Raw genomic sequence first — 22,311 nt, 5'->3', positions numbered from 1 at the left:
TCAAATACATATTTTCTTATGTATGTTGGACTTAATGTTGTAAATTCCAACCTGGGTCTTGCAGGAAACCATGAAGGCAATTGTGGAGTCAGTGAACATTTTTAAGAAAGCTATCTGTACTGTTACACTTCCTTGGATGAACCAAACCTCACCCAACGCAGTCACCCATGCTATTGTAACTTTCTGCAACTCCAACAACACTGTGTTAGAAGCCTCACTTCAAACACTGAACAAGGTATGTTCCAGTTTGTCATTTAAACCATCTGGCCTTAAGTGTACACATGGTACCTTTTAATTTCATGATGGTGCAAAAACTAAAAATGATTATCTGTTTTTTCAGTCCACTTTGAAATTAATAGAGAAATGGCTCTTTTAACCAGTCTTGCATAGCAGCTCAGATGTTTTTCTTTGCTCTCAGGTACTAACAGAGCTAATGACGACCAATCCGGATGAGATATTATTGCTGGCAGGAGGGACAGTGATGTTATTTGATCAGCTGCAAAATGAGACATCAATGTGGGAAACCCTTCTAGCCTTTCCCAAGCTGTTCTCTGCCAATTCACTTGAAGACATGCTGAACAACACGCAAACCCTACTCATGAACATGAAGAGGTAATATAATTTTACTGATGTAAAAGCACAGAAACTTGATTTTACAGACACAATATATAAAGGTTTATGTAAAAAAAGACAGGTGTCTTAGATGGTAGTTGTCTGAATTCTTATTCAAACTACCTCTGCTCTGGTATATGCTTTCAAATACTATGTTTAGCTTTCTTTTAAACCTATAATTTTTTTAATGACCTTGATAATTAATTTGTCTCAATGTGCATTGGTTCATTGGTTGCCTGTTGTACTCACAGTTTTGTATTTTCTTGTTCTTTCTTTAGCTTTTTGAATTTCACCCAGAAGAACTTCCCTGACTCTGCTGACTTCATCTTCAAGGTAGATCCAGTGCTTGATGGAAGCTTTGACGTCATCCAGTATGTCCAGAACTGGCCCGGAAAAGGTAACTTTAAAACATATATTCTATTTGAATATATATAAAGAGAATACCATCTCTTGCTGTTTTAATAATTCTTTAAAAAGAAGCTGTGGAAATGTTTTGAACTGTCATGCTAATGTAAGATTTAAATCTCCTTAGATGTTTCAATAACCCTTGGAGACATTGTCACATTAAGGAGTGACTCAGTCAATGACATTGTGAAACTGATTCTACAGGACGTTCACATACCACTGCACCAGGTAAACAAAGCACAAGTAACTACTGGCACACGGTTACCAATATGGCCTAAGCTGGGGTAAAAACCTCCACCTTTTGCCCCCAAGTGTCAAATAAACAACTATTTACAAAAGCAAGACTTTAAATTTGTAGTGCAGGTTTTGCCAAATCTTCAATGTCTTGGGGGGGGGTATTTATTATGTCACTCATCACCGAATAAACAAATAATAATAAACTGTCCTCCCTATTCTAGGCTGTAGGACTGATGTGGGACAAAGACATGGTGCGCTCTCAATTGTGTTTCAACAGCAGCAACACAATGTGGTTAACAGCAGCATGCAGCACAGGCACCGTGGATATGCTCCTGAGTTGGATTTGTCCTGACAAAGTGGCAAAAGAGGTATGGTGTTATTTCAAGTGTTATAATCAGAACCAAAGGTAGTTTGGGAAATTAGTATTGAGCCAGTTGATGAAAATTTTTCTGCATCCCCTTTTTTTGTTGCTGTGTCATGTTGCTAAATAGACCCAGTGGTATGCAAAGAAAAACACCCCTGCTGACAACTCCGGTTCTGCCACTAACAGACCAGAAAACTTGAGTGCATTTAATTAGAAGTTAATTAGCAGTTCTGGGAATATGCATGTTTGCAAGATCTTAGCAAACATGTTTTGTATTTTAGTAACTTTAAGCTATTATATGCATGCATATATCACTTCCACTAAGTCACACTGGTTCTAGGTTGTTTCACCACTTTTCTCAGCTTTTTATTTTCAGGTTTGTTATTGTTAGACCGGGCGTCAGGTTTTTTTTTTTTTTTAATCTCTCTTTGTCTAATGCAAAGCCCACAATTTAGTAATAACATCAGCCGGCCTGCTCTTATTTTGCTGTCATGAAGAACAGTTGACACAATGCTTTGTGGCATCTCTCACATGGATAAAATTTGTGACAATTAGTTTTAAATATAGACTATGTTGCCAACAGCTGCAAAGACTGAACTTCCAGGTGAAGTTTTCATCTTTGGAAGCCCTTTTAACCTGATTGGTCTGACCTGAAAACAGGAATGCTGTCAGTTGTGTATCCTACCTTGAGTAGGTGGAAAAAACCCATAAGTTACGCCTATGACCTTGGAAAATTTGACAATATGTATTCATGGGTGTGTCCAGTGTTTTACCTTTCTGTTCACCTTTCTATTCACTTTACCTTTACACTTCTCATGTGTCTATCTTTTAAGTTTCCTAATCACTTAACCTTTATATTGTTTTACTTTATGCCCATTTAATGTTAAAACTGTGAAAATGAACTCATTTGATGTTCTTCTCTGATGTAACACATGCTCTAAGTGTGCTAGAAAATGGAATAGGTGCTCACAGATTTTAGTTTATTTATTTATTTATTTATTTATTTATGTATTATTCTTCCCATTCTGTACGTATCACACGTTTTGCTTGACTAATTTGTCTTTTGCAGAAACTGAAGATTAAAGCAGCAGAAGTTTAATGTGGACTTGTTTTATTTTAAAAAGTACATGTAGGATTTCCTCTTCTGATAATAAACTTTATTTAAAAAGGGCCAACTTCCAACTCAAACATAAATGTCACCTTTTGGCGCACTCTACCAGATTGTAGAGGAAGCTAGTTCACATCTGAGTTGTTTAACCAGTCAATAAAATTGTGACATTTTAAATCCTAGGTTTTCCTGGCATGGACTAAGCATGTGGCAGCAGATGATGTGTCCTTTGTGAGACAACTGGTGCAAAGTCTTAAGGGAGGTTCATTGTCAAGGAAACAGGAAGTCTCCAGGTCAAAGCGCAGCATAGACACAGAACCACAAAGCAACGAGGCAGAGCTGTAAGTACAAGGACATGTCCTATTTACATGCAGCCATTGATTTCAAGATTCATAAACTATTTTCAAATTTTGGTCATTTAGTTAACATCTCAAAAATGAAAGGTTCATATGTACAGAGTTGATAGAATTATATTAAGTTGAATGGTAGTATTTAGTCCTGTTGCAATACACTGAAATAGCAATAAATTATTCAGTGATTTTTTTTATTCACATGGACTTTTTTTATCTCATAAAGGTGTTTGACATTCTTTGTATCTACTATCAACTACAAATGCACTGTAGATTCAATATTCTCTCTCCTCTCAACCTTGAAACTTTTGAATTATTTCTTTATTAAATCAGACTGCTGTTTGATATCTGTACAAAATAAACAGTTAATTTCCCCTCAGCAATGAGTCCGACTTTTTGCTTTGGCAGGTTTATGGGAGTCACTCAAGTGCTGCTGGAGATCGCAAAAATTGATCCTGAGTTGGACAAGGTTGTTCAGAGAGCTCTCAAAACCAGCTTCCAGTCCATGAAGGCAGCAAGGGTGACTTTGGTCACTGTAGAAAGTAAGACTACAAATAAAATATGTTTATAGCAAGCCATGTGCTATGGGAGTAATAGTACTGTCATGTTGTTTTTTTTAAATACCATATACTTCAGCATTTACTGTTGTATGATGATACATCCCATTTTACCAGGCCAATACTATTGGAGGGGTTTTCTTTTAGCCCAATTGCTTTTTCTTCTAAAAACCATAAGACATAAGAAAGAAAAATGCACAGCAGTTTCTGTTATAGAAGTAGAACTTTGAAATCCAAAGGAATGTGAAACAAGTCAAGATTATGCCAAATTCTTGATCTAAATATGACACACAAAGCATTTTAGACTTTCGTTAAGCACAGATGAAGTGAAAACTGACTAGGTCCAATGAGTAAAAGATTAACACACCTAATGTAATAATGATAACCTTTCTGATTGATTTATACTTCTCTGAATAGTATGCATACATTTTGTGTTGAGAAACTGAGAGCTGAATAATACAAGGATACACTCTTTCTTTGGGGGCTGATAAAAGAAAGATAATTCTGACTTAAAATTAAAGACGAATACATTATCAGCCAATCCGGTGTTTCATCGTTATATATTTGTTGCTTATACTTACAGAAGTGATGAGCAATGTCCTGGAAGACGCACAAAATCTGCAAATGACCTATAACATGCTGCAGAAGAACCAGTCTGAGGCAGCAGCTTGGTTTAGCCGAGTACTAGACAGTGTGGTGGAAGTCATTGAGGAGGTAGGGTTATTCTATTGTAATTCAACATCGTTTGCTCTTATGCTAAATAAATGTAAATTAATAAATATACATTGCATCTATACTTATGTCTTACTTTTACTCCTCAGGTTTATGAAGTCTGTAGTTGGTCTAACAACACTTTCAGCTTATATTCTGTTCTTGTAGATATGATAGCTACAAGTCACACAAGAGGGAGAATATATACTTTGCAACAGACTTGTCTTGTGTTTTTTAAGGCAGTGAAAAGGGAGGATTATGAGGAACTTTTTGAGCCCTTCGAGTGGCTGCTGTCCTCCAAGACTGTAAAGTTAGAAGTGTGGAAATCTATGTTCTTTCAAAACATCTCTGCACTGAACCATGCTTTGCTGATGGACTGGATTCCTGTAGTGCAAAAGGTATAAGTCATTCGATATTTTTAGAAACTTCTAAAAGGATTTGTATAATTGTTTTAAATTAAATTTTCTAGATTTGAGGAAAGTGTGTTAAATATGCTTCTTATTGTGTAATTCCTACTCTTATTTTGAATCTTGTTTGAAAATGTCATATTTTACCTTCAGGCAGGAGAAGTGTACTACATCCTTACAGGCCAAGCAGACTTTAACCTGACACTTCCCATGATGCTCTCTGAGTGGAACAACTTGGTCAATGCCAGCATGGAGTTTGGAGAATTTTTCCAGAGATTCATAACCTATCTGGATCAAGACTACTGGTTGAACTGGATCCCTGGCCACCTCACATATGACTTCAAGGAAACACTTCAACAGAGGTTTTACAATGTCTTTTCAGTGCACTTTCTTTTTGTAGTTGCTCTAAAAATAAAGCAGTTCCGAATATTATTTCGGCTTTAAAATTACAATGACCATGAGCTGGAATTGTTTTCAACTCATGAATTTAGAAGTCATATGGACATAGCTCCAAAAACAAGACTAGTGGAAAGGAGTGGCACAACTTTCTATGAAGATGTTACAAATATAAAATCCACTTCCACTGTTAATCTGAAGGAGCCTTTGGTTTTGTTTTTCATGCAGTCTCCTCAAGTCATTGGAAAACTTGGGAGAAGAGCTCGAGGAGAGTGATTTGTGGCCTAGCATGAAGGATTACTTCCACATCACTTACTGGATTCTGAACTACAGACCTGAGGTTGAAAGAGACCCACCAAATTGTGAGTGCAGCTGTTTTTCTTTTGTAACTTTTCTTCTCTTCTGTCATCAAGAAGCTAGATAAAGGACTTGAAAAAATAAACAGACACCATATGTTTAAAGAAAAATAATATCATTGCAATACATTTTTTTGAGTTTCAATAGGCAGTCCAAGCACCACCAGTGGCACTTATACCACATTTTAAAAAACCTTGGCAATCGGGTATCTGTGAATGTATCTAAAGATTAGGGTGACTACAATATCAGGCCTTCCAACCTTAAAGACTTTAAGATCATCACATAAGAAATAAACTGTCAAAAATGCCAAAAAAGAGCTGCAAAAATCATATAGGAATTTATAAGAATTACAATGCCAATAAAGGCCTTTCTATCAACTTAAAACATAAAAAACCTTAAAAATATAAAATGATTTAGAATTGATACTAAAGAATTGCATGGTCTTATCTTTCGCGAAGATGCGTGTTGTTATTTGCTGTCAGAAAAGAGGTTATTGGTTGATTGAAAACAACTCCTAATGTACAACTACTATATGCATACTTTTGAACTAACCTATGTTTGCTGTGAACCAGGATAATTTTTCTAAATACAGTAATCAATAGATGTTTACCAGTGACAATAATAAAATATGTATTTCCAGATATTGCTACAAAGGTGTTTATTTTTTCTTTCTCTTTTTATACTTTATTTTTAGGCTGCGTTAATGCCCAATCAATGGCCCTTCATTGTGGCACTGGTCTGGAGTGGTCGAAGTTTGTCAAAGCAGCAGCGGATGCTGTGATGTCACCAAATGAAGATGTCCTTCTGAAGTAAGTGTCAAAAACAGTTTTTCTTCATTATATGAGGTAATTATGTGAGAACTCCCTGTGAAACTGGATTTACCTTCAAAAGCTTTTAAGCATTGATTGTCTGTGGTCTTATCAAACACTGCTATTTAGAGGAATGGTATTTTCTCAAATGCTACATCTATGTTTGTTGTCAGTCTTATTGGTTGGAAAATATGATGTCACATAAAATAACAGCTATTAGACAGTATCCGGACGAGATACATGGACAAACTCCTTATTTCAGTTGGGCAAAAAACAAAAGCAAAACACAGACAGATACAGGCACAGTTCTAAGGGTACAGACCTCTGTCAGGGTTAAGAACCAAGATATTAAAGATTTATTTTGTTATTTTGCTCATTTTTGAATTTTTCTTTTACTGAGCTCCAAAATGTTCTTAAGTTTTGTGGAATTTAGTGAGATAGTTAATTAACACATAAAGTATGAACCACTGAGTTCACAAATTTAAATAGGAAAAGATTGTAGTTTTGATTTTAGGGAAATTAGAAATTCCCATAGCTGGTTTTACACCAGTACATATTTCTGGTGTAAAAATACATTAGAACATATAATTAAAAATCATCCCACATCAACAGTGTGGTGAGCAGATGAAGGCTGTTGTTGTGGCAGCTGACAAACCTGTTTGAACTTGTTCTTCTCAGATGTTTTCGCTTTCCACATTAATTTTTATACTGTTTTCTTGCTTTATCATTGTTGTTACATGAACATACCTAATCATAATTTTTGTTCTTATTTTCTATCCTACTCTTACAGTGCTTTAAGAGGAACAGTGAGTCTGCTGCAGCATGTATATGGGGAAGTGTACAAAAATCTGACAGCCATGTCTTTAAAAAATAAGACTGAAGAGGGAGATGCACTCTCTGCTTATCTCATTAAGTTGGTTCTGGACCTGGATGACTTTGTCCAAGCAATCATTACTCTGCCTAACCAAAATATCTCAGACCCTGCCGTCATAGGTCCGCTCATCAGTGATTTGTTAGAATCTGCAGGTCTAAAACCACTCCAGCCTCTGCTCTTCAAAAGGGCTCCAGTTAATGCCTCCACAGTGCTTGATGCAGTCTTAGAGATAATCAGGCTTAACCCCCAGATATTTACCCCTAGAGAAACCGAATTAGCAATGAAAGGACTGGAACAGTTAATCATGGAGTTCCTGTCTTTGGATAGTAACCTGACACTTTCATTCTCTGACATCTTGAGACATAGTTTGCTAACATATTCAGTTTCCATTAAACCTGAAGATGCTGCCATCCTCAAAGAGGCACTCTATGGTTTCACCAACCAGTCCTTTGATGAAGTCATCCTTGATGCCGTGAAGCTTCTGCAAACTCTAGCTGATTCTCCAGATGGTGATCCAACTAACATAATTCTTGGATACCTACGTCAGCTTCAAGAGATTGTAACTTCTCTCTTCAGACAACAAAACATAGAGCATCTTCTGTCAACCAATGGCCAACTAACTGCTGCTCAAGTCACTGACCTTCAGGCAGCATTCATGGACCTTCTTAACTTACTCAACCCTGACAACCCCCAGGCTCTCTCTCAGGTTGGACCAGATGTTGCCCAGGACATTATCATTCAGAGGTTGGTGGCTTTCCTGCCACCCAATGTTCAGGAAAATGCTACTTACTTTCTGCAGAGGTTTAAAGCTCTGCAGAATTTGGTCCCCAAATGTGCAGAAGGCAAAAACTGTCTGGAAGGAATTTCAGAAATCTTTACTTTACTTGATAACGTAATAGAATTCATGGTTGCAGTGGGTGGAGATACAACTGTCACAATATCACTGACCAGCAATGTCCCCTGGAGCCAGGAGCTGGAAGAATTTAGCACAATAGTCTTCTCGCTTATGCTGTCACCAAATGATACAGCCCATGTAGAGACATTCAAACAGATCCTTTATTTCATGAAATTAGTCACAGAGATGCAAAACATCACAACATCTAGTCTCGAGAACATTCTGGAACAGTCAAACCTAACTGGGTTCGATCTTAATGAAATTGCAACACTTGCTGGAGCTTCCAACCTGAATGATCTGGTGGTAAAGATGGTGAACATTTTCACTGACATTAACAAAACGTGTTCTGGACAAGAGAGGAACCTGACAATGACATCGGACTGTCTTCTTGGATTGATAAATGACATTAGCAGCTTTCTGGCAAACACACCAGCACTCCGAAATGAAACAACCCTCCTGTTTTTCATCTCAGATGTTGTCACAGAAACTCTTAGAGATTTCAACCAAGTGGACTTCAGCTCCGATCCTGACACTGCTGTTGTGCAAACCTTGGAAACCATCTTGACCGATATCAAAAAGATACTTGAACTGAACCAACAGAACAGTTCAGATATCATTATGGAAATCACAATGGTGGAGCAACTGATAGAGCTGGTCACTGACATGGAACCTTTTAACCGCTTAAATACTACCTTAATGGAGGACCCACTTCAAACACAGAAAGTCTTCCTGGAGCTTGTGGATTGGTATTTGACGAAGCTGGAAACGATCACCAGAAACAGCTCAGTCTCAAGGTTCCTACTTGACTTTTTCCACATCATGAGGATTCAAGTGGAAGCCCAGTTGTCTCAGATTGAGTTCACCCTGTATGTCAGTGAGAAGATTAAGTTCCTGATGGACAACCTGCAGTACTCATTGGATGGTGCAGACTTGAGTGTCATTGGACAAACAACGATTGAGATCATTCGCCACTTGTTGAACTACACAAACACCATAATGGAGCTTCAGGATAACATTCCAGGGGTGAAACAGCTGCACTCTATTCAGCTTCAAGTCAGATTCTACCTTGACCTCATTGAGAGATGGATAAAACAGCCAAATGCCCCATTCCTCCTTTCTAGCATGCTCCAGTGGGGAAACTCTTCAACAACGTTTTCCACCTCTGTTAGAGACCTAAATCTTCTGCTACAGACAGTAGCTCCTTTGATAGACAAAGATGTGGCAGCATCCCTCTTGACAATAACCAACATCACAGAGCCTTTCAACAATGCCATAAGAATAGCAGAGCAACCAGGTGAATTACAGAGTGATGACTTTATAGCTGCGATCCTAACTGGCATCCACAGAGCCCTGCAGATCCCTGGTCCAGTAATGGGGCCCCCTTCACCTGCTGTGCAGCAGGACATCCTGGGAATTGTGGAAGGTTCTCTAACTCTTGTTGTTAACCCGGACATGAGTTTTGCCTCGTCACGGAACATCTCCCTACTCATCCTGGAGAGAGCTGAGAAAGTTATCCAACAACCAATACTAAAAGACTTTGCAGAATATCTGCTGCCAATGGTCAAACTGCTCACTACATACTTTGAGAGTGCATCTACATCCAGCGGGCCAGATCAGTGGAATCAAATGTGAGTAATGGGGTTGCTTTTGCTAATTCTCATGGAGTAAAATTATCACAGTTCTTGTTTTCACAGTTGAAAAAATGTGAGAAAATTTTGATTAGAAAATAATAGTTGAGCAAGAAAATCTTGACTTTAAAATCAGTTTTGTTATATTGAGATCTTTGTCTTTTAAAACAGGTGTTTCTTGCAATCAAATATGGCCTGTCATGAAATTAATTCAGTAAAGTCAGCTGTGAACAGAAGCAATATCTTATTTTGTTTCATGTAAGGAGCAAACATTCCCTGCAGGGTCAGTTTACCACTTTGTCTATACAGACTCTTATTCTGTCCTTTTGCATTGATATTTCATCCCAAACCTATTCCATCCTTATTCCATTTGCACTATTTATTTTAAACCATGAGCAGTTTTTGTTTTTGTAGATTAGTATTTTTCATAAATTCAAAAAAAAAAAGAAAAGTGAAATGAAAATGGTTAGATATAATTTCACTTGCATGATATCTGAAAACTTTATTTTGGTTGTGATCCCTGTTTTATCCATTTTGGCCCTTTCATAGAATCTGACAAATACTGATCATTGATCCGACCAAAATATTGGTAACTCTATGCAGACATAAATACATTTCCTTTAAATTGATTATGTATAGCATAAAGAAAATAATTGTTGGTTATCACAGCAGGTACATAGCACTCTGACAGATCATTGACAAACGGTTTGCACAAAATTTCCAATGGCAGATATGTACTTAAAGGCTTAAGTTGAAATGCTCTGGTATTTATTGCACTAATGATAAGCAAAAAAATAAAATGTATTTGTAGAAAGGAAGCATTATGTCAGACTTTTTTCTGGTGGTTAAACAAACCAGATAAAGTAATTGAAAAGAACATTATAACCTTTTCAAGAGGAATACTAAAATGGAAAGTACTGTTGTTTTTTGCTTTGTGTTCAAGAATTTTGAATGAGATGAAGGCCATCGAGAGCTTCCTGCCTCCAAACTCCTCAGCACAATACTACATCTCTGTCCTCATTAAGATAACAGACTTCATCTTGAACCCTGGCCAAGGTAAGTCAGCTTCTTAGTCTAATTATTGGGGAGACAGCTTGTTAAATCCTGATGATTTCTGATATTTGTTTGCATATTGAGCATTACAAATTTAAGTTGACTTTGTCAAAATGTTCCATGTAATTTCAGGCAACATGAGTCTCTGGGAGAGTTTTGAGGGAGCGTCAATGGAAACTTTACCAGATCTTATTGACAAGGTGCAGTTTATGTTTTGATACATGTAGTGTGAGAACCTTTGCAACAAAGGTAATAATAAAGTTATGGCTAACTGTGTGTGTTTGTTTCAATTACAGCTGGCCAAACTTGTGGGAATGTCCTTGCAACTTGTAATAGAAAGCCCACCTTCAACATCTTTGGACAATTTCAGCCTCATTGTTCCTGCTTTGGAGCAGGTGATGACTGGGAATGCAGATCAAGGCACATGGGACTAGTAAGTGCAATTATTCAGAGCAATATAAACAGAGATATGAAATAATTACCTGGTGTTTTCAAGTTATTTGAAACCATACCTTAAGCTGATTGTGATAAATTGTGCATTTTGTTCTCCCTCACTTCACAGACAGATGTAGTTGCCTTAATCCAAATTTTATTTTCTTCTCCACCAGCCTTGAACAGATGCTGGAAAGCCTGCTGTCAACTTTCGAAGGAGAAGAACTATGGAGCAACATCACATCTGTCATGCCTGTTTTTGAAAAACTGACTGAAGCTCTGGTAAAGAACATGCAAGCAGAGAATGGTGAGAAAACCAAGAGACACAACAGACACAAAAATAAGTCTTGCAGGCAAACTGGTGACTCATCCAGAGAAAGCATGTTTAAATAGCTAAAAGGAATAAGGCACACATTGTGCAAGTCATCTAAAATTTCAATAGTACCAAGAGTATGCAATCTTGCCTCAAAGCCTTATTTTGCCATTTTAAACATCTACATTATTCACAAAACTAAACAGACACTTCCCTTTCAGCAACTCTGTCTGCTCCAGCCAATTTTCCTAAATTATAGTTTGTTAAATTAAGGTTATTGCTGCTAGGCAGGCAAACAAGCACATGGTCAAAACATGTCTGCCAAGACAAAATGATTCCAGTGATTGTGTGAGCTTTGATGGACAATTTTGACTGTAATCTTTATTGAATGCTCACTTGATGTACCAGTTTTATTTAACTAATTTGGATGTTATAGTCTTTTTTTTTTGCAAATGTACAACTTTTAGTGCAAATTATGTGTTGAAATTTAGCTCAAGTCGCACTAAAGATGTTTCTGGTCCAAATTTAAGTCCACTCCAGAGGTTGTTTTTCAACTGTTCTGTTCTCCCTTGTTCAAAAAAACAATTTCAACACTGGTAAAAAAAAAGAAAAAGAAAGAAAGAAAGAAGAACTTTGATTCAGCATTGCTCCATATATTTCTATATCTTTTTTTGCATTGTATTATTTAGTTACAAGTTAACGTCCAGACGCCCACTCCTACTGCAAGAACACAACTCTGATCATATCTGTGGATTTTCATAGATTTTTTTGTGAAAGCGTACATAAATTAAGGGTTTTGGTAAACTTTTAAGAAGCAATTAAAAGTAAAGACATGTGAGATAGCTTTTCTACTCAAAGCACCTGAAGGTGCATTTCCATCTCCTTTGTAGAGCTCTCCCTTGGGGTCACCAGTGGTGTTTTGACTTTCAAAACTGCCTCATACCAGAATATATTCATATAAGAAATTGCACCGAGGGATTTGAAACTTTTCAAACTGTTTTATTATTTGATCTGCATGTCAGCAAAAGTTAGTATCAGAAATGCTCAGATAAGGCTGTTTTGTTCTGTAAAAATGTCCCGTTTTCTGTGAGTCCTGACCTGATCTGATTTTGGCTGCCACCAGTTATGTTTATCCCAAGTAAAATTAAAAAAAGACAGATATTATGTGATGTAGGCACTTTCATAGAGGTAGTCATATTTAATCTAAGAGAAAATGAAGAAATTGGCAGCAGTATCTCAATTATGCATCAGTGTTCCTACACATTATCTGATCTTTATTAATCTCAAACTAAAATGTATGAAAGAACAGTGCCTGTACATTTTTCATTTAGCTTATAAAGGTAATTTGCATTTGTCAGTTTCACTTTTTCTTCTTCTCAGTAATGCTACAAAGCCTTCAGATGCCCCTGGTGGCCCTGATGAGAGACATTGGACTGGCTGTGAACACTAGTCATCTCAACATGTCTGAGCTCACAGAAGGAATGCAGTTTGCCATACAAAGAACTCTTCAGGCAGCCCTGCAGGTCAGTCAAGTTTTTTCCACTAATTATTCTGAACCTTCACAATCATTTGCAGAGTTTCCTTTTGTCATAGTTGTCTACATGTCTGCGTTTGTGGTGGACAACAAAGCCATCACACCAGCTGTCATGCATTGTTGCATTTGACAAGAGCCGTTTCTCATCTTTGTCTAACATCTAGTTTTTTTCCAATAGCTTCCAGACATCTGATTAATGTATCAAAACTATCTTTTTTTTTTTGTAACTTAATCTGTCTGTTCTAACAGCTTGAATAGGCATCTGCACATTTATTTACCTCAACAAGGTTTGAGACAGTATTGTCATACTGGAATATAATGTGGGTATGACTTTAGTGGTAAACAGTCCAAATTACAAATTTTCAGGATACAGAATAGTTGCGTGCAAGCAGGAATTTATTTGTAAATTAATCATTCTACATTTATTTGTGAAAAATCTACTCTCTAGGTAAAGAGTAAGATTTCAAAAGTGTTTCTGTTGTGTGCACTGGTTTTGTTGTCTTTTTTTTTTTTAAGAAACAAGAACCTTCAAAATAATAGTATAATAGTTTTTCTTTCACACGTGGCTGTGAAAGAAAAACCTTTTATCTTTACATGTATAGCTTCACAAAAAATTATAGCTTACCTGACTGAGTTGACCTTGGGTCATTTTGCCCTTTGTAATATTGTAGCCAAGATTAATATGAACACATTGCCATTCTGCTCTTTTCTGACTTAAATTGCTCAATATTTGAAATCATTACCAACATTAACTGAATGGCTTTGTTCACTTCCTCCGCTTCACAACAACGACTTCTGTTCACTGATTGACCCAGTTGAAGTTCAACCAGAAAAATTTAACTCAATGGGAGAAATCCCAGATGGAGTAATGAAGGAAGATGATAATTTAGCGAAGCTGAACATGAAGCCAGTGCTCTGGTTCATCTTTTTAGAAATTCTAGAGATAAATTGTCATAAGAATGCTCAAATCCCATGTGTAATATAATCAAATCACATTTTGGATTATTGCCTACAACTTTGTATTACTCTCATTAAAAGATAGCAAATTAGCCAGTATTTGTGTCAAACTAAAGTAACTCTTAGCTTCAAGGTGATGTTTGTTGGAGTCCTACAACCACATTTTCCACATTGACGGGGTTATGAAAAATAACTCTAAATTGCTATGTGGTTGTCAGAGTGAGTAAAAATAGTTCCTGTGGCTGGTACAAATTGATTCATGGATGGTATGAACTTTGCAGGTTATCATTTTCCCAATTTCATACCTGCAAAAGCTAGGTACATTTGCAAATATACAAAATGGTGGAGGAGTGAAATAACCAACACCCATCTGAGTCTTTTATTGAGGATAAACAAATTATATCATATAAACTTTAAGCATTACCAATCAGCTCAGATCCAAGGGTGCTTTTTAACTTTCAACGTCTGAATGTCTTTGCCAGAATACTAATTCTGCTTTACCATGATTAGAATTTCCCTCAGTTGCTGTGTGTAAAATTTAAATTTTTTAACAGCAACAGAAAGTTATTGTTACTATGTTCCTTTGTGTTTTTGTCTGAACATGCACATTTCCTCATCAAATTAAAAAAGAGCCTTCCTAATTAATTTCCCTATCATGATAAAACCACCATGGAGTGGACAAAAGTATGTGTCTTATCTTGCAAAAGACATGAATACCCTCAGAGTCTACAGATGGAAGAGACGACATGATACTTCAGTGTTTGGGGTTTGTACAGTGCTTAGATGGGCGTATAACATAAACACAATGAAAAATGGATACCTGTGGGAGAATTATCTTTCTCCCACAGCTTCTTTCTAAACCTCAAAAGAAGAGATATTTGGATATTCCCCTTGCCACCCCCACCCTACAGTCTTTAGTGTTTTGGACACAATGTTCTTTTTTCAGCAGGTTATTAGAACATTGTATGGAACATGATATAAGATTTGTTTCTCCTTTTTTGTCTTTTAGGCAAGTGGCACACTGAACTGCAGTGACGCCCTTAAAGCCTGGGAGCCTGTTGCAGAGGCAGCAGGGGCAAACCTTTTCGGATTTGCTGTGTGGTGCAACACCAGCCTGCAGCCTGTTTTGGATGCCTACACAGCAGCAATCTCCGACTTCTCCCACCTGAACATGAGTGTGAGTAGGAGCATGGCAAATTAAAATGCAAACTTTCATTCCTTGAAATGAAAAAATGAAAAAAAAACAAAACAAAACAAAAAAACAGTTTCAACACTTGGTGGCAGTGTTGTCACTCAGTAAATGAACAGCCTGGCTTCTTACACTCTTTTTCTTCTGCATGCTTCTACACAGCACGTGGACATGGAACCAATAAGTGTGAGCTTGGCAGCTGGCAGTATTGTCAAAACATTACAGTCTCTCTATCACGTCAGCATTAACCGCACAGTTGTGATACAACAGTTCATCAAGACTCTCTCCAGCCAGTTTCTGCAGCTGACAGGCATGCATTTGAGCTACGAGGGACATATATACTGGTACAGCCTGCTCCAGGACATGCAGTTGCAAAGCAGGTCAGCTACAATTGGATTATGTTGTTCCTAACACGATGTGCTCTTTACTCTTGTTATAATTTGGGTGCTCTCAAGGAAGGAAATTACTAAACAATGTGTTAGTGTTGAATCTGGCGATAATAATTCAACTCACTAAGAGCTGTTTTGACAGTAAATCATATCAGATTAACTTAGTGGTCTATTTAGGTCTCCAGGAAACCCAAGCGATCTTCCCATGATGAATGGGAAAATTGCTTGAGAAAAATATAGAATGAAAAAAGGAGCATAACATTGCTAATGTTTTAAACAGAAACAACCTTTATGGTATTTAACAAACCAGTCTGAGGACAGTTTGATTGGGAAATACTGCATCAAACACCAATCTGAGTAATTTTAATCATCAGCCAGTACAGAATCGCAGTGCAGCACTTCATTAAAGCTAATAAAGCCATATTCGTTAACTACAACGCAGCAGCTTTAAAAGGCTGTAAAATTCTACACCAGGTTTCATCAGTATTACAATTCACTCACTAACTAGCTTCCGGATGCAGCAGTCTCTCCGGGTCTTTCGTATGATCCTTTTTCTGCTTACAGTGTCAGATATTTTGTTCCAACCGGGTTTCTGTAGGTCAGATTCAATATGCTGCTCCAACATGGGTTAGTTAAATTAAAATAGCTGCTGTAACGTAACTTAACATGTTTCCTATAATATAAATTTGTTTCTATAAAATGTTTCTGACTCAGCATACCCACAGTGAATAATGAACTCATATCCTGATCATATTTGCTTTAGTGTTCGGCTAACATGTTTCTTCTCTTTTTTGATATGACTTTATTCACTTTGCTACATATTTAGATGCGATTCCAGTTAATCATGCTCTAACAAAGATACTCTCCTTTTGAAAACAATCAAAATAATGAAGGGTCATGGAGGTATTCTTTGTAGGATATTAAATGTTATTTAGTAATCATCTTTATTTAGCCATGAAACATACGCTGAAACTGTAATATTTTTTACCTAAAGGCCCAATCCAAATTCATCCTGTGCATAGAAGTTGGTTAGCCCATGTGATCTGCTGCAGCTTCTCTCCCACTCTGAAAGCTATTGTAAAGAATGAAACAAGCTTAATTTCTAAGCTGAAAATGTATGATTTTATCACCAAAATAATGTACACAAACTTTCATACAGTTTCTCAGACTGTGCTAATAAAAGCAGGCTGTAATTGTGAAAAATTGGCTGTGTAAAACTATTATTGCTGGGGAAATGGCTGACATAATCAGAGACATAGATCAATGACAAATATTGGGAACCAGAGTTTTGTCAAACACTCCTAATACTGATTAATTAAAAGTGCTGTGATCAGGACTCTGAGCTGAAACCTGGGATCGGAGCAGGTCATTCCTGATTACAGCGCAATCAGTAAGAGATGTGCTGTACAGCAGCGACAAAAGAAAACATTTCCATGGAATTCTGTTTAGAGCACAGACCTTTAGAGACAATTTCACCTGCAGCTTACATGAACTCCTCATGAACCTAATACTTAATTTGCTGTGACCACATTATCCACAAAGCACCACTGAAACCTATTTGATTCTTACATAATTACACAAGGAGCTGAAGTGGTCACATTTGCATTCAAATTGATTAATTTAACGCTGGTCTGCCTGAAAACAGGCAGGTTTGAATAGATAATAGCTTAGCCATGATTCAGCCTTCTTCTCTTCTTAAAATTGATTTCTCATTTCATGTCGGCACCATTAATGAGCCGGGCATGGAGATAAGGATCATAATCTGAGTGTCCCAGGGAATCAAACAAGTCTAACTACATGAGTTACAGCTCTTTAATCTGTTCCTGAGGATGAAGGAAGAGATTGGAAATGTCTTTTTCTTCCAAATTTGAAAAGGAAAAAAGAAAAGTTTTGGGAATCATTGCAATAAAGAATTGGAATAAAACAAAGGTGAATATGTTATGCAAACATATTTACATTTTGACATTCATTAAATGTCTTCTTTCCACAGTTTGGTTTCCATCAGACAGCTCTCCGATGAATTGCTTGATGTGGCTCCTTTCCTTCAGCCCTACATTGAAGCTGCGTTCAAAGCACTGAGCCACGTTCTGGCCAACTATCATCTCACTGAAAGCAGCAGCTCATCCCCAGAGCTCATTGAAGAGGCAGCAGTGATCTTCCTAACCTCTGCAAACATCACTTTGAATGACATCCTCCCCATGGTGTCAGGAAATGCTTCTGGAGTTAATTTGGCCTTTTTTGCTGACACAATAGCAAGTATAATTAAACTGATTGTCGATACAAGGGCTTTTGGACATTCGCCTGTGGTGTACCAGGCCATGGAGCACTGCCTGGCAACAAACAGCACTTACTTGATGGTGGAGCGCGTGTATGAGATGTCCTTGTGGCTGGCCTCAACTGAAACATTTGGACTGGAAATGCTGAGTCAGGCTCTTTCCAAGATGTATGAAATCGTCAGACTTCCACTATCTATTCTGACCAGAGTGAGTGTAGACGTGGATACTGCAGTGTACGAAGAGCTGGTTGGAAACATGTTTGCAGCTTTTCACCAGTTTGTTAGCACTAGTGGTGTTCTACCCCCAATGTCCAGCGGCAACCATGAAGTGAGGAACAGGCGGAAACGCGACCTGTCACTGATGATGACAAGAGACCCCATGAATGACATCATCGATATGTTTCAAATCGACTACCCAGCCATGTTCAGAGCCGTCTCTGTCCCTCCGACCACAGCAGACATGACAGAGACAGCCCATGTGTTGTTTTCAAATCCTGATCTGAATATTGAATCTCCACAGCAGACATGACAGAGACAGCCCATGTGTTGTTTTCAAATCCTGATCTGAATATTGTGATGAAGGGAGCAACAAGAGACATGCCATGGAGCTTGAATGCTTCACGAGAAGACACTATTGACGCCACCCTTGGGATGTTCGCCTTCTTTACTCATCCTCAAGTTTTTGACTCGTAAGTGTTCCTTTAAAGATTAGCCAAAGAGAGAAAATTGTTGTGTACTCTACAATTTTCTCTAGTCCAAACAATGATAAGTCTAACTTATTCTTCTTTGTTTGCCTTATATGATATTTTTGGTTACATAAACATGTTTGGTACAATTTTCCTCAGGCCATCAATGGATATTCTGACAAATGCTGCTGAGATGCTTCCTGATGGTTTGCCATTTGCCTCTGAGATCAAAACCATTAGCAGGGCACTGGCAAGTGAATCTCCAGGTAATAAAAAAATGGCTTTTCTTTTATTCAGTGAATTTTATAGGCTTTCATGCAAAATCCATAAAAACACTAAGAGTGGATTGAACATTTGTGCTTCTGTATTGTCTTCGGTTTTTTGTTGTTTTTTTCCCCCACTGCATTAACATCAACACATGTTTGATGATTGCTTTTTACTCTGGTGCAACTAGAAAAATAAGAGCTTCTTATTTCAATTTCTCCATTTTGAGTAACTAGAAATTATTATTAAATGATTATAATTTACAATCTTATTGAAATAATTATACATATGAATATTTTAAAATTATTATTATTATTATTATTATTATTATTATTATTATTATTATTATTATTATTATTATTATTATTATTATTATTATTATTATTATTTGGGATTGGGACACTTTTGATCCTCTACACTCATCTGGTAAACTAAGAATTGCCAAAGCATCATCTTGGGTCATTTCAGAATATTTTTACTATGTCATGCCTTATTAATGTAATTGTGAGCCACACTGCTTAGAAAAAAAGTCTCTGTTAGATAAATTAGATTATATAGGAATATATAAGCAAACAATCCAGTTTTTACAAATCCAATCCAATCCCATAATCCAATTTGACTATGATTGTTAGACAATACAGTCAAATTCAGATGATCATGTGATGTCAAATGGTCAAAGATTATCTATCTAAGAAAGCCCAGCCAGCTACATGGAGTTATTGACTTAAATATAATAAATGAATAAATAAATAAAAATGCCTCCATCTGAGCATGCATGTAAATTCAGCTTTAGCTACTTATTCCTTCACTTTCTGTTGCTGCAGCTTGTGTTTGCATAGCACAGCCTGAATATATAAATACAGCCTGCCATTAAACAGTCATGCAGCTTGGAGCTTCGTCACCCTGTAATTTATAACGGTTGCAAGACCAAGGGAAGACCATAAAACATTTTGTTAGTGCTGTTGTAACTGCACATATGATTACACCGCTTCGAATATTCACTCTGCAGATATGAGGAATAAGACTTCACACCGACTTAGCTTCAACTCCCAAAGAGCCCAAGGCCATGTGGCCCATCTCCAACAGAAAGCCACTCAGCACCTTTTTAAATCTCATTAGCAAAGTAGAATTCAATCACTTATCCTGTCCGCCCTCGCTAAATGTCTCCCCTTGCACTTGCACAAGTATGCATCCATGACCTCTTTCTAATATGCTTCTGTGCTTGTGCGATAATGTTTTTCTGTGTGCATAGAATCCTTTTGTAAGCAGGTTCAGTTTTCAGCTCTCAAACCCCACTAATAAACTCAGCAAACTGTTGTGGTTTCAAAGACCTCAAGGTATTGAGCAGCCTGAGATTAAACATTACATTTGTCTAATTTTGGACTAATTAAATATTCTGTCATCCCATCTTGCAGCCTGAGGTGGTGCTTTTCTTAGGGCTTGTCAGATGCGTTTTTATGCATGACAGCATCTAGGACTGCTGGCCCTTCTGGCCCCATCAGTCCCGCACAGAGCTTTACTTTAAGCACATCATTTGCTGCTCATTGCTCAATGACGGTACCACCGTAATGGCGCGTGTCATAATGAAGCCCAGTGGGATGTCATGTTATTCTGTCACCTCGCAGGCCGAACTCTTTAATATTCCAGACACTAATGGCGTCTCTCTCAGCCTCCATTTTTTAACCCCGGCATCTCTTTGTCTTTTCCACCTGTCACAGAGAACCTGAGAGTCATGCAGAAAGCCATCCAGACAGCCAGTGAACTCCTTCAGATCAGCCCAACTGACCCACGGTACACAGATCAACTAAACCAACTGCGATCTGAGGTTTGTGCATTAACTTGCCTGTCATTTATTTTTATTGTATGATAGTGACTCCGACAGGGTGAAGGTTGCTGTGGATTGTATTCCCAGATGCAACCAATTTTGAAATTCAGCTAAACTTGTGTTCTACTAGCCATTCTGAAAGTTATCACCTAATCACTTTGAACTGCTTAAAATTTTAAAACAAAAAATCACCAATAAAGTCTACTCTCAGAAGCTAGTTCTTAATTTCACTCTAATTATTAAGGTTTTAAGATTTTTTTTGCTGTAATTGAGTGACATTATTTTATAGTTCCTTAAAACTACAAATAATCCTTCAAGATATTCTTGTAGTTTAAGTGTTTTTTTGAGTGTATGTTATTACTAATGTTTAATGTATCGCACCTTATCTCATTAAAAAGTGTCTAAAAATGTATTTGATCATTTTATACCATCCGAGTTCATTATATTCATAGCCACTTTGTGTCCTGTAGGTGTGTGTTTTGGAGAGCACAGATTTGGTGGCCCTCCTCTTGCAGTCACTTTCCATGAAACCTGGGGATCTCTGTCACACTGTTTTGCCAAGCCTGCAGGTCTTGGCTGATGTTGTACAGAGCAACAAAACCTCCCTGTCAGAAATTGTCTTCCAGGCTGTCGTCGGAGATCCCAGAGGATACAACCTCAAGTCAGACTGGTACAAACATTTCCTTCATCTGTCTGAGATTTTTAAAAATTACAAATAGTCCAAAGAAGCATGCAAATATAATATACAAAATGTTTATGGGGCTATATCATTAGTGGTTTTTTGTTTTTAAGAAGAGTCTATTAACTTAACTTATTTAATCAAAGGATGATGGTGTTTTATCCCTTTGGAATAACTTAAACAGCATAATTTGCTATACTTTTTATTTACAAACTTCATTTATAGTATGAATGTGCATGGTTACAGGACTGCTTTGTTGAGCGAAACGCTGGGCTTGAACATCAGCAGTCTGAGCTCGGTCAATATTACTGCTCCAGGTGAGTGTCTCAGTCTATAAGTCCATTCTTAAAACTGTCATTGCTGTAGATAATAAATTTCATTTTTGTCTTTAGGTTTTGGTCTTAATTTTGAATTTATCATTAGGATTTAATTTTCTTTGACTTTATTTTATCTACCGGTAATATTTCTTAACCTTCATCCATTTTTTTAAACTCTATTAAATTGGAGCTTCCCATAATCAAATATTACATTGTACACATTGCACTGTAAAGGTTAAAGCATCTCCCCATCTTTTTGATAAGGATATACAACTACCAGCCCCTTTATTAGGTGTAGGTAAAATCTACCTTTTAAAGTACACTTATAAAGGGCAGACTAGTACTAAATATTGTTAAGCTGACATATATCTTGTTTGTTCTGGCAGGAGTGGTAACAGCTGGCGAAATGCTGAGGAATAAGGAAGCTTTCATTCTTGCCGTCCAGGAACACATGAATGTAGATCCTGCAGCTCTTCTTGTTCTGATGGATGCCCCTCTACCTAACAATACAGAGGTGAGCCAAGACCTGCATGTTATGAGTTTCACTATAAGTGCACTTTTTGTTGCTGCTCTTTGGTGCCTTTTATTTGACATTTTTGCCCTCATAATTCAGGGATTTATTTTTTTACAAAACAATGAACATACCTGCAATTCTGTCATTGCTGGTCAAATGGATTTGTCTGATCAA

The 22,311-nt window shown here is 37.2% G+C and overlaps 1 protein-coding gene across 1 annotated transcript in view; it reads left to right on the top strand.

Annotated features, from left to right (window-relative positions):
* abca12 (ATP-binding cassette, sub-family A (ABC1), member 12) overlaps positions 1-22,311 on the top strand; it is a 66,717-nt gene that overhangs the window by 6,060 nt on the left and 38,346 nt on the right. The window contains exons 6-32 of the mRNA XM_044131716.1: positions 65-235; positions 419-612; positions 891-1,009; positions 1,145-1,245; positions 1,476-1,622; positions 2,910-3,067; positions 3,485-3,618; positions 4,217-4,347; positions 4,584-4,742; positions 4,905-5,113; positions 5,376-5,509; positions 6,199-6,313; positions 7,104-9,710; positions 10,654-10,766; positions 10,896-10,963; positions 11,060-11,196; positions 11,372-11,502; positions 12,889-13,031; positions 15,009-15,176; positions 15,351-15,568; positions 17,568-18,312; positions 18,378-18,541; positions 18,698-18,804; positions 20,521-20,627; positions 21,098-21,297; positions 21,553-21,623; positions 22,010-22,137. Of these exons, the coding sequence (XP_043987651.1) occupies positions 65-235; positions 419-612; positions 891-1,009; positions 1,145-1,245; positions 1,476-1,622; positions 2,910-3,067; positions 3,485-3,618; positions 4,217-4,347; positions 4,584-4,742; positions 4,905-5,113; positions 5,376-5,509; positions 6,199-6,313; positions 7,104-9,710; positions 10,654-10,766; positions 10,896-10,963; positions 11,060-11,196; positions 11,372-11,502; positions 12,889-13,031; positions 15,009-15,176; positions 15,351-15,568; positions 17,568-18,312; positions 18,378-18,541; positions 18,698-18,804; positions 20,521-20,627; positions 21,098-21,297; positions 21,553-21,623; positions 22,010-22,137 (6,879 nt within the window). The remainder of the gene's footprint in view (positions 1-64; positions 236-418; positions 613-890; positions 1,010-1,144; positions 1,246-1,475; positions 1,623-2,909; positions 3,068-3,484; positions 3,619-4,216; positions 4,348-4,583; positions 4,743-4,904; positions 5,114-5,375; positions 5,510-6,198; positions 6,314-7,103; positions 9,711-10,653; positions 10,767-10,895; positions 10,964-11,059; positions 11,197-11,371; positions 11,503-12,888; positions 13,032-15,008; positions 15,177-15,350; positions 15,569-17,567; positions 18,313-18,377; positions 18,542-18,697; positions 18,805-20,520; positions 20,628-21,097; positions 21,298-21,552; positions 21,624-22,009; positions 22,138-22,311) is intronic.

Source organism: Gambusia affinis, linkage group LG11, assembly GCF_019740435.1.
Source record: "Gambusia affinis linkage group LG11, SWU_Gaff_1.0, whole genome shotgun sequence".
NCBI classification, from domain to species: Eukaryota; Metazoa; Chordata; class Actinopteri; order Cyprinodontiformes; family Poeciliidae; genus Gambusia; species Gambusia affinis.
The sequence above is the reverse complement of the archived record's forward strand: the minus strand, read 5'-3'. Positions and strand labels throughout refer to the sequence as shown.